General features: G+C 40.8%; 1 protein-coding gene across 1 annotated transcript; it reads right to left on the bottom strand.

The window, feature by feature from the left end:
* Positions 1–512: 512 nt before the first annotated feature.
* On the bottom strand, positions 513–19,011 carry usp33 (ubiquitin specific peptidase 33). The gene is given in 26 exon segments (XM_034556070.1): positions 513–1,550; positions 1,552–1,673; positions 1,959–2,027; positions 2,652–2,753; positions 3,243–3,359; positions 3,479–3,554; positions 4,727–4,798; positions 4,800–4,899; positions 5,052–5,178; positions 5,329–5,509; positions 5,598–5,643; positions 5,765–5,798; positions 5,881–5,951; positions 6,199–6,371; positions 6,873–6,988; positions 7,120–7,260; positions 7,382–7,823; positions 8,840–8,918; positions 9,848–9,961; positions 11,340–11,409; positions 12,737–12,845; positions 13,245–13,394; positions 15,787–15,849; positions 15,982–16,035; positions 16,470–16,568; positions 18,721–19,011. Coding segments are annotated over 25 exon segments (2,748 nt in total). The 5' UTR covers positions 16,554–16,568; positions 18,721–19,011; the 3' UTR covers positions 513–1,514.
* Between the last annotated feature and the right edge of the window lie 37 nt (positions 19,012–19,048).

Below are 19,048 nucleotides of genomic sequence, written 5' to 3'. Positions count from 1 at the left end.
GCCTAGTGTTAGCTCGCCAAGCGAGCTAGCTGATTGTTACGTGCATAACTTTGCCGATGTATTTGTGTTCTGCTAACAATGCCAGTCAGACATTTTTTGGTGGGCTAATAAGTCAGTTTTGTTGACGTTCGCTGAACTAAAAGCGCCGAACTGGAGGTACACTTCTAAATAGCGTTTTGTAGCTCAAGAATTACACATACCTCACTTCCGTAAATTTGCTGCACGTTCGGCCGCAGCCATGTTTTCAATCCAGTCAACGAGCGCGAGCCGGGGTGTGTGAGCCGACTCAACCGCGCTCGTCAAAATGCAACACTATACTGTAAATGTTTGCCCCTGCCAAGAGTGCATTCGGTCACACCACTCTTTGGCTCACCACGATTAAGTTATGACTCAATGGCACTTTTTTTCCCCATGATGGACAATTAACAGAAGTAAGTTACTTTTCTTTTCTAATGTATATCTTGATTCCCATCTAACAACTGGATGGCGACAAAATCAAGGTGACCACAATGTGAAACATGTTTTTCATCAAGATTTAATAGTGTCCGCCAGCAAAATTCAGGATAGATCTTACTCAAGTGACAGCTATATGCAAAACCTTAGAGTACATCATTCTCTCTACCCTGTCAGCCAACACTTTAAGCAACACCATGCCCGTACACAAAAGAATGCCTTGCTGCTGATTACATACTGCAATATGCTTTCTGTCACTGTACAATTTAGTGAAGATTAAATCCAGATCATGTTTTGCGTGCACATTTTATGGGCAGCTTTGCATTTACATGCAGTTACATGTGATGTTAAACTGGGATTAAGTGTTAGAGCATGCATTCTTAACAGACTCTGCCTGCCACATATTTTCTAAAAAAAAAAAAAACTAACATTATATTATAACGCTCCCTTCTGTGCTAAGTTACCAAGTGCTGAATCCTGACCGACATACTATCAGTACTGGTACATTCAAATACAAACCAGACATTTGCATAAGCATGCCAATTTGTACTTCTACAGAACAGTGCAAAACACAAAATTAATTTCTGAGACTACTCAGTAATTAGTCCCTTCATAACCTCGTGATTTTCATCACTTTAAATGTCACATTTTACTTCTCATTTGACAATATTCTCTTACAACAGGAAAATGTATGATATATCTACAGCAAGATGTATTGTGATTAAACAAAATCAGCAACACAAGACATACAATATGTGCTCTTTTGGTCAAGAAAAAAAGAAGATATATGGCATTCATTCAGTGGAATTTTTAGCTGCACATAATTTAAATGCTTGGTTCTTAAAATAACCTGACACTAGTGCTAATATAAATTTAAGGTCATTAAATAGATTTGTACAACATTACAAAGCTTTTCGGACATTAATTCCACCTGTCAGCAGTCAAAGACTGTCCTGTAGCGCTAATGATGAGGTCCTTTGCTTGAATGCTTTTGAAATAAAAGTCAAGTGCAAAATAAAAAGGCTTTTCGTTTCTTAAATGTTTTGTTGTTTTCTGCTTGATTAAACGGAGCGTGTCTCCATCTCGATCTTCTCCTCAGGACTGCGATGATTCTGCTTCCTGGTGACTGATGTTTGGACGAACCGTCACAAGTGGACCGCCGCCATAGATGGAGTGGAGGAAGTTCCACGTCTCCTCAGAAATCTGTCCCGAATCCGCTCCTGCAGGGTCAAACACACACACTTAAATATCAGTAATATCCGCATCGTTCAAGATATTACGATAATCCTCAGAGGCTATGCGAGAGTGGTTTGAATAAAAAAAAATTGTATTTATTCACCCTGTTTACATTTGTTTATTTATTTTTTAGTTAGTTTATTTAATGCTTCTCAAAATGCATGAACAAAGATACAAACCAACATCTTTTTTATTACAGTTAAATTAGCAAGAATAAAAGTAGAGCCATAATAATACAATATGACAATAATAATAATAATAGTTAGTACCTTGTTTAAGTGTTAAATGGCCGTTCTTGTTTACTGTTATCTTGGAATTATCAATGGGTCCCGGCGGATCTTAGAGAGGGAGAAAGACAATTAGCTGTCATAATTATAAACAGCAGTATGATGCATGCTTATCTTTCAGAGATATGTCAAATGTTTGTCACACTATAAAAAGCAATCTCTGCTCCCCACTTGCTATAGTGAGAAAACAAATATTAGTGGAGCAGAAAAGACATTTGCAGAGGTGCCAGATGTAAGCCGTTATAAATAGATGTGACAATACAAAGTAAGAGGAGAAAAAAATAAATTAGGAAATAAAATATATTTTGACGCTTCTTTTTTGCTGTAGCAGGAGGGAAACTTGACTCGGGGGAGTAAAGCAAACTCTTTGAAGATAACTCATAAAAGAGAAATGGCACTTCATTTTCTTTTGAACATGAGAAGCTTTTGAAACAAGAGACTGTAAGTCCCACATGAAACCGCTTATTTCCCAGGTTCTCCTATCCATGTAAATGTTCAGACCTGACAGGACATTTGTTTTAAAATGGAAATTTGCATCAAACAAAAATCATAACAGCTTGCTATCACCAGATATGAGGATATGAGTCACGACAGTAGAGTGGGACACATTTAGCCTTTTAAGCAAACATTTAAACAGGATTGGGGGTGGAAAAGCAAGACTTCTGTCCAATTTACCATTGTCTTTTCCTTTGACAAAGCCCTCCCACTCACGAAACCACTGCATGCTGATGCAGTATATGACCACTGGAGACTCCTCCTCCTGGAACGCCTGTTCAGCTACAGAGAAGAGGGGGGAAGAGAGGAAATGGAGGAGGAGTGTGCAGTGGAGACAGGAGGGAGGAGAAAGGACGCAAAGGGTGGGGGTGGAGAAACAGGAGGGTGAGGGGGAGACAAAAAATTAAAGTGAGGATGAAAGGATTGAGAGGAGCGGCGATGGAAAAACTAATCAATTCTCTCTGGTAGTTATTTCAATTAGAACATAGTCTTAACACTACACTGCACCAACTCCATCTTCTTGGAGAGATCAGCTGCATCTGTCCCAATGATGCATGCATTAATGATGAGGCTTTAAATCGGGCTCACACCTCTCATCTCCTGCTGGGATGCAGAGCATCAACACATGCAGCGTATCAACTGGTTCAATAGACTGGGGAATAGGTCTATACACTCATAAGCACTGGGTCGCAAAGAGTCTCACTAACGCACAATGCCGACTACGGCTCCATGTCTTGGTGTACATAGCGTTTATAAAAATTTAAAAAAAACTTACCCTGACAAACATGTCCAGCTCTGATTTGCGCCGTTTTTCAACTTTTTCTATTTCAATCTGGCATGTGTGGCAAACGTACAGGTGGTTTACAGCCGGTCCTCCGCCGTACCTGCAGGTAGCAGTCCACATTGACGCACACGGATGAAATTAACTCTACAAGAAGGAAATTATACTGCAACTGCCCTCCCATTACTCAATCACAGCTGGCCCCATCTTACTGTGTGTACCTGCCTGTAAAGGTGATCCCACACGTTCTGCGGCAGCATACCACCAAGTTGTCGATACCCGCTGCTTTGTTTGGGGCACACCTGATGAAACGCATTGAAACATCCATAGACATTAACAGTGTAACATTTTAAAGGTGACTATTATTATGCGTTGATTATTATTTTGAATAACAATAAAGAAGCTGGGCAGAAAGATACATAAAACACAAAAGTGCTCTTACCCTTACTATCTAATATAATCTACCGTGTAATATACCAGTCCAGTACAGATTCTTCTTTAATGTTTTTCTTTTAACAAACGATCACTCTCATATCCAAACTAAAACCACAATCTGTGAATGGGAATCAAAAGTGCAGACTGTCTCATTTTAAGGGCTCCACAGGCAGAACGATTTGGGGCCACTACATTCGAGGACAAACTTTCTTCTTCAAATATGTGTGGGCAAAAAACATTTCATGGCTGTTGAAAAATTCTCTCCTGGAGAAATATGCTGCATGCCTTAACAGGAAAAACGGGGATACTTTTGGATCTGCATTTGAAAACACAATCATGGTTTCACTGCACTGATATTATCTCTACTTATAGTAAGGCTGCACAACTTTCAAACTGGGCCAACTGATATTGCAATTGCAACATGATTTGTGATATTGGAGGAAATTATCATTTTTCATTTTCTTTGAAAAAACAAAATGATTATGGTGGGATTTTTGCAAGGATTTGTATCTTGCACCTCTTGCGATTTTAAAAATAGCTGTAGGGCCTATTGTAATTTCGAAAACATTCAAACTAAACTAATTGTCAGTTATTAAGTGCTCCTGTGTGTGCTTACTTACAGAATGAAACACATATTTGCTGCCACTGTATTCCAACAGGTTTATCACTACATTATTCCTATATTATTTTCAATTCCTTAATTTCCAGCAGCCTCTGAATAGAGGGCAGAAAAGAAAGCAGCTTGATTGGCACAAAAGCCTTTTATAATTCTTCCCTTTTCTCTGCTAAACGACGAGAGGAGGATCATCTGCTCAAAGAGATGTAAACCTCCCCTTTTTTGAAGTCTGCTGTGTGGTGAAGGGAATACTCTGCAGTCTTTGTCAAAGTCAAAAATCCACAGCAAAGGATAAAGCAAAGGCTTATTTTGAAGATGAGAGCTTGTGCATAGAGCAGAAAAAAAGGAGAAAAAAAGGATTCCGGTTCGGGACACTTTCATCTCTGAGCAGTTCAGTATGATGACGACGACCTAGTCACACGCACCTCCATGCAAACACAGGAAGTCGTCATTGGAAATGGGCCCCGGCTCAGCAAAGGTCTTGAACTTGTTTAAGCCACTGGCGGGAGATGTAGAACTGCAGAAGGCTGGGCTCCATCATGTTGAATAAACCAGACACCCTCCTGCGTTCTTTCAGTGCATCCTCGTTGCTCTTTCTGGACACGAATAGACCCACAGATTAATCACTGCTGCAATTGAGTGATCAAAAGTGAGATGAAAGGTATGAATATCAAAGCAGCACAGGGAATCTTAAAGGATTCTTGTTCACAACGGTCTGAGTTTAACTGACTGAAGTGTGTTGGCTTACTTATAGAAGAGCACATAAGCCTCAGCATTCTGGACACAGGATTCAGACACCTCGGTCACACTTTGGTCGTCAAATTCATACCACAGATTGTTCACGTCATTCCTGCAGTACGCTATGTAGTGGCCACCTGGGATCAAATGGGGGATATACGTTAGAGCAGCATTCAACCTAACAAGGACATGTGTCTACAGGCTAATGAATGCGGGACACTTCTATGTGCCAATTGAAGGCAGATGCCCCAGTCTGAGCAGAAGGAGGAGGGACTGTGCCCACTCACTGCTGGCAGTGCCGTGGTGACAGATGACTGACAGCAGGTCATAGTTGGTGGTTTGGGCGGCGCTGTCTTTGGCCAGGAAAGGCTGCAGGTCCAGGCCCTCAAGTGGGAAGGAGACGTGGGTGCTTATCTTGGTGGAGAACATCAGTTCGTGCCTGAAGCGCTTCAAATGGACACACAGGATCTGGAGCAGGGGAAACGCACAAAGAAGTTTTCATTTAGAGCACAAGACATAAGGGAAAAAGACATGACATGAAGAGTTGTCCGTTTACCTCTGGCAAACTTTGCATTTTACAAAATTTGACTCCGTTTCGTAATCTAAGAGAAAGAAGAAAAAAAAAGAAGGACATTCATTACAGTTCCAGACAATTTGTTTTCTATTGTGAAATAATTTAGTAGTCCAATTCAGTATTCAACAAAGTCAGAATTAGGCACTCACTTCTTGCATTTTTCACAGCTGTACATGTTGTCTCCTGGAAAACAACAAGCACAGAGTTACTGAGACATCAATCGTAATGTTTGTGCTGGTAGAACACATTTCCGCCACTTGCTCACCCTTTAGTTCATCTCTGGCAAAGAAAGCTGCAAGACAATCTTGTAGCGTAACCACTGGACCCCAGAACCAACTAGAAATAGAACAGAGGGTGGATTTTACACACAAAGAGTAAAGTAGACAGTCACTTGAGCTAGACTGTGAAGAATGCAAACAACTAGTGTACATATGGGAGCGCCTTGAAGGCAGAGTGGTTACAGCGCATGCAATAAAATCGCAACATATCTTGGGGTTGATTCCATCCTTGGGACCTTTGTTGCATGTCATATAAAGGATAGATGCCAAAAGCAACAACGTGAATGAACATATTATTAACCCACCTCTTGATGTATTCCATGACAAATGAAATCCAGCCCTGCGGTGCATAAGCTTCACCACAAGAGCCGGCTTTAATCAGGGAGGTCTGGTGGGTGGCGGAGTGGAGCTTGGCCAGGTCTTCCTTGCCTGGGATGGGCAAGGAGATATCCTGGAAGTTCTCCAGGGTCACCGACACCTGACAGCAACAGAACAAACAGCCAGTAAAGCTTCTACTCTAGTCACATTTCAATCCTATTTTCTTCTTTTTTTTTTTACATGGTTTTGACTATAATTTTGTAGCAAAACATTATTCTTGTTACAGCACAAATATCAAAATATGTGACATGATGCAACAGTGTATTGGAACATCAGAGCTAAATCACATGTTTTTATAATATAACATTTGTAATAGGTTGAAATGAAATGACACAATGACATGTTCTCTAGTGGCCCTCTGCTACGGCCTCTCTCACCAATCCCATTTATTGTCGGCGACTGTGGGTCAGTGGTTAGCAGGTCCGTCTTTCAATCAGGGGTTTGGCGGTTCAATCCCCGCCCTAGTCGATGTATCCTTGAGCAAGACACTTAACCCTGAATTGGTCCCTGTAGCTGTGTCTACGGTGTATGAATGTAACATGATTGTAAGTCGCTTTGGATAAAATCGTCAGCTAAATGTAATGTAATTGACCACACTAACCCGATCACAGGTGAGGCACTGAACTGAGCTGACAATGGTCCCATCAAACACATCTGAGATGACACTGCGGTATTTCTTTTGACGCTTGCTCTTGGGTGGGCAGAATGTGGTCACTGCTGGATGAAGCCAGAGAAATTGGAGAATAGTGTTTTAAACAACATAGACACATGGTATAAATACTTTCCTAAAACTCAGACTTTTTAAGCTCTGGATCTGCCTATGGCAGCCTCTGATTGTGCAGAAGTACCTTTCTTGTGTGCAGTGTTGAGGCTGGGCCAGCCTGAAGCAGCTTTGGGCGGGCTGCTGGACATTTTGGGAACGTGTGCCTCCATGGGGATTGGACTCTGTGGTCTTGTGGAGTTGGACATTTGGATGTCTGGGAAGGAATCTGGCAGAGAGCAGGCCAAATATTAGATCATTTCAATAGCAGAAATTTGATGCAGATTATTATAAAGTAAAGTAGACTATGACTAAAATAAAACATGACACCTCATCTCCTCCATAATAACCTGATGTTCTTCCTTGAACTTTGATGGCTCCCTGGCTGCTGATAATGGCCGTGGTTTCAGTGGTGGTGTCAACATCTTTGTCCATGTCCACGCCAGTGCTTCCACCCAAAACCCCATTAACTCCAGAGCGGTACAGGTCATTAATCATGTTCTTCTCCTTCTGCCACTCCCTGTTGGACTGGATCTCATCTTGCTCAGGAATCAGCATCTCAGCCTCGTTGGTGTCTTCCTTCATCACGTTACCGCCCTGCACCTCATTATCGGCACGCTCGCTGCTGCCACAGGACTCGCATGACTGGAAGTCGTCCGACTGACTGCGGTTGTCCTCCTCGGGGCCATTGTCCACGGTGATGCCGTTGGACTGGTCGTAGAGCTCCGGCAGCGTCTCCTTCAGCTCCTCGTGAAGTTGATCCATCAAGCAGCGCAGAAACTCCTGAGAGTCCTAGAGGCCGAGTAGGAATAACAACAAGAATTGTCAGCTGCACTCGCAAATTAGTTCGAGCTGAGAACAGTTTTTTCGCATTTATTTTGGTCACAGTAGTCTGTGAAACAATAATTAATCAATATCCTCTCCCTGAAAAGAAGCTAAAACATATTATGCAGCACTAGTTCTTCCAGCAAAGCTTTCCGAAAACCTTTTTTTTCTTTTGTTTGAAATATTTTCCAAATTACAAACAACAATCCCTAACCGCCTTGTTTATCCCAATTCTACATCACAAAATCTGAAACCAAATGCTCATGAATGTGTACTCAGACTTAATGAACCTCAGACATCTAATCTCCCTCTCAAGCCAAATGAACTCTCCTCTCCCAGAAACTGGAATGTTAACTTTATTCATAGCAATGCTGATTCCCAGGCTGTGCAGCCCGGCATGGCGTGACAAATGAATATTCCTCAGATAACTCCTCTGAACAAACACTGGCAAGCCAAGAGGAAACAGGCTCTTTTATCATTCCACCACTCCAGGTCTATACATCCCATATTTACAAACACTGGACAAAGTAAAAAAGTCTTTGGAAATCCTTTATATATTTAACGTTAATCTTTTATTTCAAGCACCGCCTGGAATCAAATCAAGCAATTTACCTTTAGTTAGTTAGGTTTAATGTGTGCATTTGCATGCGAGTGTCTGAGAACGTAATTGCAAGGGAAAGGGTTCTGCTTATCTGGCTGAGTGACTTGAGCTGGTAATGTCATTTATATAAAATGACAAGCATGGGGGGTTATGGAGTGGAAGAGAAAAGGGAGACTCTATACGATCTGGGGCAACTTCATAGCCTGGGCGTCCGACCCAGAATAATCTCAGCTCAGCACAAATTCATTTTTAAAAGATTAAATTCAGTTCAAACCATAATACATGTTTTATATTCATATTTAACGCATATTATTCTCAGTATTTTTATTCTGTGCACATGCACTCAAATTGCACATTTATTTCACCATCTGCAATGACCCACCTGCTGAGAATATCCTCTAAACATGGGGTTTATGGCTTTGATCCCCTGGAACAAGTTGGTTGGGACCACGTAGGAGGGTCTGCAATGTGACAAAACACAGCATGCTTTACAAGTGTTGTAATGGGCAATATCACAACAGAGAGCTGCAGGGATGATGTGTTTTTGAAGGCCAACTTGAACGTTAGCATCACTCTGATCTCCTAAACAAAAAGTCAATGGGATCTTTCCACTGGATTTTAGATTGCCAAAATAAACTCTGTGGCAACACAAGTTTATGATGCTTGTTTAGCGAGATCTTTTTCACAAATGAACCCCGCTTTTATGATTTTTGAAGCGTGAATGCAATCATCAGAAGTAAAAAGCTTACATTAGACGTTAAACAAACTACATCCCGGTCACATGACTTTACGTCACCACCACAGAATGAACTAGTCTCATTTAGGGGTTTCATGTGGGAACTATGCTTGAAAGAAGAAACTGCTCACATCCAGATCTGTGGATTATTTTGAGTAAACAGATCATGATTTCTGGAAAGTGACATTGCAGTTGAAGGCAGACATCTCTACAGCCAATGTCTCCAAACCTCAACAACTCACATCAAAGAAAACCCATGAGAGGAACAATAGGTGTTTTTTTTTATTTTGGGGTGAACTGACCCTTTAAAAATTCCCGAGTGGAATATTAACTGACGTATTTTATGTCTTATAACAAAACGTTCAAATCTCTTAGGCTTGTGTTAACCAAAAACATTATTTTAGACATCTAGCCAAAAACCCATTTTGGATCCAGAAGGGAAAAATGTTCACTCATTTCTGGGTTTTTGGACTCATTCCTGCAGCACTCTATAAAGTGATGTGTTCTATAGAGTCTGAAATTAAGACCAGCTGCTCCAGAAATGTGATTCCAGTTTGACTCTGGATGTTGAGTGAAAACTCGAAGCACTAAAGCTCTGGAGCCATAATCTAAACATTGCTCGGGGGCAAAATTAAAAACAGGACACACTCCCACCTGTTCTTGTGCCACAGGTCTGACACTAGTTTCTGGTAGCTTTTGCAGAGTGCAGGTTTCTTGTCTGTCCTCACCATGCCACCACATTCAAGAAAGAATTGTGTCAAGGGCGGGCTGCAGTGAAAAAAGGGATAAATACAACAAAAAACATATAATGTGGTCACCAAACAAGCTTTACTGTATTCTGTCCGTCAGCAGATTGATTAGATTACCAAAAAGTGAGCAATGCAGTGGCTTGTTCTCAAAAACCTGAATATAATCCTCAAATAATTCTAAAGAGAAGCAGATGTAATTCAGAGAAGTACAAGCTAAGGTAATGCTATGATCTGCAAATCATCTTCGGTTCAGTATGCTTTTGCTAACACATTTATGTAGGTCACTCACAGTAAAACATGTCTAATATGAAAGGAAATCCAGAGCAGCTTTAGTTTTGCATTTCAACATAATACTGTCTTCTGCCTCTATTTGTGATTAATTGTGTTTCATTAAATCCACGTTTCACTCCGAGAGTAAGATTCCTAGAGGTGCTGGCTGATGCGAGAAAATTGCACACACAGCTGAAAGTTGAAGGACATAAGAAATAGTTGAAAAGAAAAACAGCTGAGGGGATTTCATCTGATAGATACAGAGTGGAGAGGAATATGGAAGACAGAGACAAACTACAGAATGAATAAGGCATGAAGCGTTCCCTTCATTCGGCAGGAGAAAAGTCCTTGGAACTGAATAATGACCCGACGGTAAATGAAAGAAGACGCGTTCACACAAACAGACATCAAAGGAAAGTTTCAGAAAGGTCCCTCCTTTCCGCAGCTGCGTGACTCAGTTCCTCCTATTTTTGGAGCGTGATTTAGATTGCAAATTTTGACCCAAATCTTTTCCCATTTGGAGCTAGTATCCAGACTAGGCATTATTAGTTTCATTAAAAAATATATATACTGGGGGGCTAGATAGTATTAGATAGGAGGAAAGGGTTTGCTGGGATTTGCTGTGCCATGAAAAATTAAATAAAAAGGTAAAAAGGAACAAAGTAATGTAAGTACCACACAAACAAGCCAATAATACAGAATAAATCAGAAGGATTGTGAATTCAATAAAGGATTTTTTTAAATGCACCATACTCCAAATTAAAGAGTGAGTCAGTATAGTTTCACATTCTCATAAAAAGACATGGTGGGAAAAGAAAAAGAGGAAGGAACAGAAGATATCAGGAAAGAGTTGAGCTTCTTTTGTAACAGAAGATCCTCCAGGGAACTACGAAAAGCATTTCTGGAGCCTCAAATGGTGCACTGCAGAAATCTTTCACTCAACCGTCACTCCCCAAAATGAGTGGAGCCATGATCGTTTTGGTTTTTTTTGTCAACAAGAATCAGACAAGCAGTTCCTAAAACAAACGGCTACTTAAAAGAAAGGTGTTGAAAGTGTGAGTGAGAAAAGTGTAGTGTAACATGAAGTAACAGCGAGGGGACAGAAAGCAGGTTATTGGAGGCCTCACCAGTTGGACAGGGCCTGCAGGGCAGCGTTCATGTAGCAGGTGTTGCCGATGTTCTTCAGCCCCGTCAGGCCTGAGGGAGACAGAACACACTGAAGAAATTAAAACAAGCCACTCATTAAATGCTTGTACATTTTTAATGGCAGCTAGAAAGCCGCTGCAATTTTAACGATGTTCTTAAAATTGTAGAGCCTTTCTGGCGGCCATAAGCATAAACACTGCAAGATTAATGTTTCACATCAAGTGCAGAAAAGATGTCTGCCTGGTGTATTTTAAATACCTTTTGGATGATTCCAAAGCTCATTTATGACATTAATTCGCAGTGGACATTGGAGATAATAAACTTGACTCACACTGACTCAAAACATACTGTATGTGTACTATGTCTGTGTTCAGATTTGAAGTTATGACTCTGGGCAATTGGGTTAAAGTATCTTAAATGCCTAACAGTTGGTAAACCTTAGATCTTACAAAGCGTATTTTCTTCACCTCTTGATCTCCATTATAAATAACCAGAGCAGTGACTGGTGCCCATGCCTGAGATTCACAGGGGGCTAATATAACATATGCCATTGGGTGAAGCGTGTGCATGTCTCACAGCACTGAGTGAAAACATGATATGCATTGGTGGCTCTAGTGGCACTGAAGCACCAATCAATGAAGTGTTGGGCTGCATTGACACCAAATCAGGCGTTACAAAAACATCTTCCCATTCATTTTAATGTGGTATAGTGCATTTTGGGCAGTGGGGACCTCGAGGGATAGTGTTGAAAAGTTGAAACAACCTTCAAGAAACGCAACACGTCACGCTGCGATGAGCTATTGACAGCAATAAATTGGCCATTCAAATTAAATTAGCCATACAAATGACACACCGTCGCACAGTCATAATGCTTTAAAGTTAACTGCTCTTATTAAATCAAATCGGATTCTGTGCTTTGAATTAAACCAACTGCTGACTACTGAGCTTTCGAATCATCCATGCAATGTTCTTTTAAAAAAGGTTTTTTTTCTATTTTTGGAGAGTTTTTCCTGATTTTGTAATTTGTGATATTGGGCTATATAAAATAAACTGAATTGAATTTGTTTTAAATATCATACTGCAGAGGTGATACAATTTAATTACATTTTAGTCCCCTCTCACTGACTTGATGATTATAATTAATACAAATGATAATTCTGGCTTTTTTTGTTGACTTTCATTTGCAACATTAAGACGTGTTTCCCAATGTTCTTTTATAGCTGACATTGAACTGCAATAAACAGTGTCTTTAGTGACTAAAGTTAGTGCCTAACAGTACAAATGCAATCCGAGTGGATTGAGTTTTTTTATTATTGTACTAGTAATACAATCATTTCTGTCTTTCAGTTTGTGTCCACATTCTTCTGTGTAAGCTGACCTCTGGCACGCAGTTCATCCTCCTCTTCTGTCTCCATATCCAGGTCTTCACAGCCTCCATTAGGGGGCACTCTCAGAGAAGTTGGGCTCCCAGGCACCCTGCTGTTATCCTGGAGAAACAGCACACACAGACCTTTGTTATAAAACTCTAATCTAGTACATGATAAACTGCGTACAGTTCAACTGTCACTCGGGATAGACTGGTGGAAATTGTTATCGCACAGCTCTGATAAGAACCACGGGAGAGCACATGAAGTTGTGTAACGAAAGCAAAAATGCAGTAAACATGCAATGTAAACACGTTCATTCAGACAACATAGGAAGGAAAGGAAAGGAAAACGTTGATGTTGACTTTAATCTATACATGTGAAGGGTTTGAATTTGTTATTATTTTCACTTGCTGCTGCTCAATATTAAACCTGCTTTATAACTCAGCAATTATATAAAGCATGTGAGCTATAAAGAGACAATAAAACAAGATGACAAACGGAGGGAAAGCTGGCTCTTACCTGTCCAGCATTCTGTGGAGATTGGAGGGGTTTGCTGTTGGAGTGGGCAGAGTGAGGACCAAGCTTACGCTCCAGGAAAACCTCCTTGCCGCAGGCGTAGCACCACACTCTGAGCGTGGTCAGGTTCACCGTGAGGTTGTGCCTCGTCTCCTGCACACAAAGTGGATCAAGATTTTTGAACAGACACATCAGACTATGTAAACAAAAGAGAAACAAGAAGACAGTGTTAACATCTATTCAAGAACAGCTAGTTAGGCACATGTGCACTTTCTTATGGACGAGGTGCTTCTTAATCTTCCACACAATCCACATCTCACTGGACAATCAACTGGTTGCTTTTGCGCTTGCATAAAAAAATACATGTGTGCCCACTGGTGGCTAGGCCTATATTTCTATGGTTTATAAACTAAACTGGTCTGGAAGATTCTGGCACAGCTGATGCAAGAGTGTTTTTCCTCAAGCACAATGAAAGTTTTCAGCCCAAATTAAATATTGACAGATCCTCCCTCTTTCTCTCCTAATGTGTTACTATGGCCAAGTGTGTAACACTGAATAAATGAAAATGTGTAATGCAATGTCAGCGTTATTGATAATATGGATGTTGTAGTTCAAAAGAAAATGTACAGAAAACTAAATGTCTTCAAATGTAGAGTTTCTAGACACAGGAGGACAGCAACGCTGCAACACATATCAACCCCACTTGCAACCAAATCAATTTCAGTGCAAAGAAAACCTAATATACAATACCAAATAGTACTATCCTATTCTGATTTCTATTTTAATTTAACTATTGCAACTATGTTCTCATTTTTGGTGCCATAGCCATTTAAAACCATGTAGACATTATAATGTATATTACTGACAATTCATTGTTTGGTCTATAAATGTCAGAACATTTGACCTATTCTACAAGGATATTCAGTTGGGACAACATCATTTTTGGCCTTTGTGCTTGAAAAATGACTTAACACTAAAAAAGAAGATGGTATTCAAACCTAGGGCTCCCTTACGTCCACTAACTCCATTTCTTGCAGGTAAACAAAACCAACCTACTTATCCTCCCAGATATGAAAACAGAACCTAAAACGTTATCATTTCAGGATCTTGGACACCAGTTCTGAGCTGAATGTCTCAGGTTTCAGATTTAGGTGGACGCAGGGCGGGGGTTGCAGCAGGGGAGACTTTTGCTGCCTTTTACAACATGGCCGAGTTGTGCTGACCCACTGCTGCTCTGACAAACAACAGCAGCCTGGCAGGTCGACGGGAGACAGCCCTGCATTATTCATTAGGGCTGCATTGGGGGCAGAGCTGGCAGAGGGGGCACACCAGACTGAGCACGGCCATGAAACTCCCTAGCTTAAATCATTTAGGAAGGAAAGTATACCAGGTAGGGCATAAATAACAAGCTGGATTCATAAGGAGGATGTTTTTGGCCCACATAATATTTTGTATTATAAAACATTAGTTTCAACTTCTGAAATTTACTGATCACACTGTAACTTTTCACCAGAGGTTTTGAAACAGTCACTCATATTTACTCGCAGTATAGTTTGACTGGCAGAGGCCTGATCTGAACCAACAGGAGGACTTTCTCATTGCTTAGTCATTTTTTCATTGTTGCCCTTCCCTCCAAAGCCCTAATCAAGCATGGCCTTCATTCTTACAAGAAAAAGAAAAAGATTTCTGTGAAGAAAAAAAACACACAAAAAAGGTGGTTGGCGAGCTGCACAGAGTGTCCAGGATAATAATACTTTGAATTTATATAGCGCTTTTCTAGACACTCAAAGACGCTTGAATAGGATAAGCTGACAGATATGAAAATGTACTGGTGATATAATTTAAAATCAGTCCACTAATATTACATCTCTTTACTAGCAGGCTGTATATCTTTCATGTGTGGAGTGCACTGTTTTTGAGGAACAGGCCCTTTCTGGACAATGGTTTGAGTAGCTAAGCAGATACTAATTACATATTCCAGCGTCTCTGCTTCCAACCCCACTTGGCCATGGCGTGCTGGAGGAAAAACATTAGTCAACACTGGGAACACCAGAGGCTGAGTAACGCTTCAGAGCAGCTAGGAGGGGCCGATACTGTAACCATGGAACTGACAGTGAATCTCCTTCACTTCCCAGAGGAATGGTAATTAATAATGGATGCTCCACTGCTGAAATTGCACTGAAAGTGGAGGTGTAGGCAGACGGAGCGGGCGTGGCGTTTTTTAACAATGCGTGCCTTTCAAAAGCTAAAAGATGCACGTGCTGGCTCTTAGATCATGAAGAGACAAATGTGAAAAATAAAGTATTGCTGGAGGCAGTTTTATTCTAAGTCGCTCCTGGGACTCTGAAGTGGTATTCCTGTCCTGACCTGCCATCTGTGCCTCCTCTGCTTCTCCACTGACACCTCTCCTCCTCTTTTGGTGACATCTTTTTTTAATTCAGCATCACAGTGGAGACTGTCCTCCCTTTCAGTCACATCCCTTCCTTGCTCTTTCTATGGATTCTTTTATATACACGAAAGGCATCAGTAAGCAGCAATCTCTCACCTGCGAGTGCACGGTGCTGTGGTCGGTGTGAGATTCTCCACAGCCTACATATGCACAGCCATTCTGGACAGAAAAACAAACAGAGGATATGGAAATCAAAAACAGAACTCACATAATGCTGGTGAGAAAGAAAAGTGTTCAGATGTTTTACATCAAATAAAAAATTGAAAAAATGTGACGTGAGCATCGTCTTACCTCCAAACACGCCCACAAATTTGGTCCTCCAACTTTACAGTCTTGGCAGTGGCCCTAGAATAAAAACAAGATAGTTCAGTTAGAGTCACGTGTTTCAAAATAAAACCCAAAAAAAGACTTGTGATGTAACGTTATTCCTGCAGGTCATCTGAAGGTCAAGTTAAATAAGATTTTAGAGTCCTTTATAATACCACATAGAATGTAATTGAATATCTGTGTTATGGTCACACTGACCAAAGATTAAAAGTATGATGGAAACAGTTAATCAAATTAATCTGACCTGGACCCAGACAAGTGGCCTAAAATGGAAATTATACAGGTCTGATGGTGTTGACTGAAACTCCACTTAACAGGAGTGAACAGCCTCCAGCGAACATGATCCACTGTCAGGACAATCACACACACACGCACACACACACACACACACGCACAAAAAGAGTGGTTGGAATGTTATGAGTAGGGCAGTGGACAGAACCATGAGGACTTACATGTGATTTCTGAATGAGTTCCTCCTTGGTGATCTCCCCCACGCAGTCCAGGTGGGGGCAGTCACAGCCGGAAGCCGGAAGCATCACTTACCCACAGGTCTGAGAGAGAATTGGACAAAACACAACTTGCATTTTAAGTAGAACATTTATAAAAAGAACATTTATCAACCCCATGTCTGACCCTTGATAGAGTAATAGGAGATATATCCCAAGAACAGCAGAAAGTAAAAGTGAAATAAAAAGTCAGACTACTGTAACATGAGTCAGCTTTTTGTCATGCCTGCACGACCTGACAAATTCCTCTTATTATCAGCCACTAACACACCAAGCAGCCAATGTCACAGGTGTCAACAACAAAATAACAGCAGTATCTGATTGTAGACATATTGTTTATAAGCATTACATTCACAGAATAACTATTAAATAGGCCAACTTAAGTTGGTGATGCAACTGCAGTCATCGCCATGAATGATTTCAGTGCTGATACTGCAGAAACACCGCAGACACACAGACAATTAGATGTATAAAGAAGTTAGAACAAATCTTCTGCAAACACAACTCAAAAGATTCAATTATGCTGATTACCAAAGCTCAACCAGTGCATCTGAAAACATGTACATCTTCATATCAACTCCAGTGATTTTATTCCACTTCCCATGACAGCAAGATATAAAAGGATGACTCTGCAAATATGAACATAAGTCACATGGTCTTATCACCACCACTGACAGCAGCATCCAAATGGATGATACGTGTGAAGGAATACATGCGCCTGTAGTTGCAGAGGCAACGTACTAGAGGAAGTAGCTCACAAGTATTTACATATGAAATGGTATCCTGATTTATTTATTTATTGTTTAAGTTTGTGTTGATTGTGCATGTAAATATCATGTCCTGGAGAGTGCTACCCCGGAAAAAACAGCAATACTGCATGTTAACATATTATCCAAGTTTCTGATCACTGCCTGGCTGGCATGTGTGCAGGTGTGTCTTCATCAACATAAGTTAACCAACATAATAATAATTCTATAAACTTTGGTTATAATCAATATGTTGACAATATGCACAGCTTCGGCTTGCCAACGAACATAAACAACAGCCGATAAGATCAAATGTATGTGAAAACGCACACAAGACCACACTGGATAGTTTGAATGTTTATGGTTGATAAAGTGATTATTTGTGTTGATTTAGGGGACCACAAATGCTGCTTGTGGACCGACACAAGACATATTACTCAGTCATGCAAAGAAATGGATGCAAGCTGATCCTTAGTTAAATTAATATTCAGTCTTGTAAAAGTAAACCTGCATTTTGCCTCGCCTAATCAAAGCTCATCAATTATGCAAACTGGGTTAAATAATGCAGACTATCTTTTTTTTTATTCATAAAACTAAATCCAAACAAACTGATAAGACAGTTATATGTATGCTAGGTGGTTCCTACAATTGCCCGGCACATTAGATATGTCCATTCATAACGTCAAACGTGCCTCCAACAGAAATAAGTCAATATTTCAATAATGCACACCTATTCGCCGATGGTTTCACACTCATGGCTATTACGACCCCATTTTATTGACTTCTTATAATCTTATGGTACTCCAGGGTGGGGCCATAACCCAAAACCCGACAGGGCACATCATTTCGATGTTGCCAGATCCCGTGTTATCCCAGCGTTATCGAAGAAGTTAAATAATAGTGCATAACGCCGCAAGGCACGCAATTCGTGAAGCTAACTAACGTTATATTATTGGCATAATTTAGGAAGCAACGTTAGAGCAACACACAAAAGTCATCATGTTGAAAACGTTACCTGGCCACAGACCAGCTACCAACTTAATTCGGCCAGGTTTAAAACAAATTAGTGGCAGGTCTATTCTGTGGTGAATTGAGACGTGAGGCTTTGGCCTTGTCCACTTCTCAAGTTGAGCTGTCAAACCAGGCGAGGCGTTGACAGCGTCACGGGCTGCTAGCAGTCTTTCGCAGCTAGCTTTAGCCATTTGGTCAACTAATTCGTCCTCAAAGGCATATTTTACTCTGCAGTCTAAACCGCGACACTTGCTACAGTGTTAGGAGACACGCGGTTGACATGTTTGGACCCACACGATAATACTGGAGACGGTCTGCTATTGATAACCCGCTCGCCATTGGCTCGCTGTTGCTAACGTTAGCTCACGCTCTGGTGTTACAGCGCTAGCTACATGATCACGAGCCCGCAGTGAGTTCCGATAGACAGCCTCCACTCTTACCTGAACGATACAATCAAAAGACACGACGTTTCTCGGCTGGAACCGGTTGTAATGTATGTCTAACACACAGATTCAGTGTGACTTTAAAGACATACTTCAAAGGGCAATCCTTCGCATTCACGACAACCGTTCCTGTCGCTCAGTGTGGTTGCTAACGTTACAGCTGTCTCCGCCTCTTTTCCGGTTTAAAAAAAACAAACACATAAACCCTCCATATCCTCCTGTAAACATTATATTAGATTTTGACATTTATACATTTCATATTTCACATGTTAACAGCAAAATATGTGTAGAGTATCACAATGAGCCCAATATAGCAATCATTAAC

This window comes from Cyclopterus lumpus, chromosome 17 (genome assembly GCF_009769545.1).
Source record: "Cyclopterus lumpus isolate fCycLum1 chromosome 17, fCycLum1.pri, whole genome shotgun sequence".
Lineage (NCBI taxonomy): Eukaryota > Metazoa > Chordata > Actinopteri > Perciformes > Cyclopteridae > Cyclopterus > Cyclopterus lumpus.
This window is presented reverse-complemented; position numbering and strand designations above follow the sequence as displayed.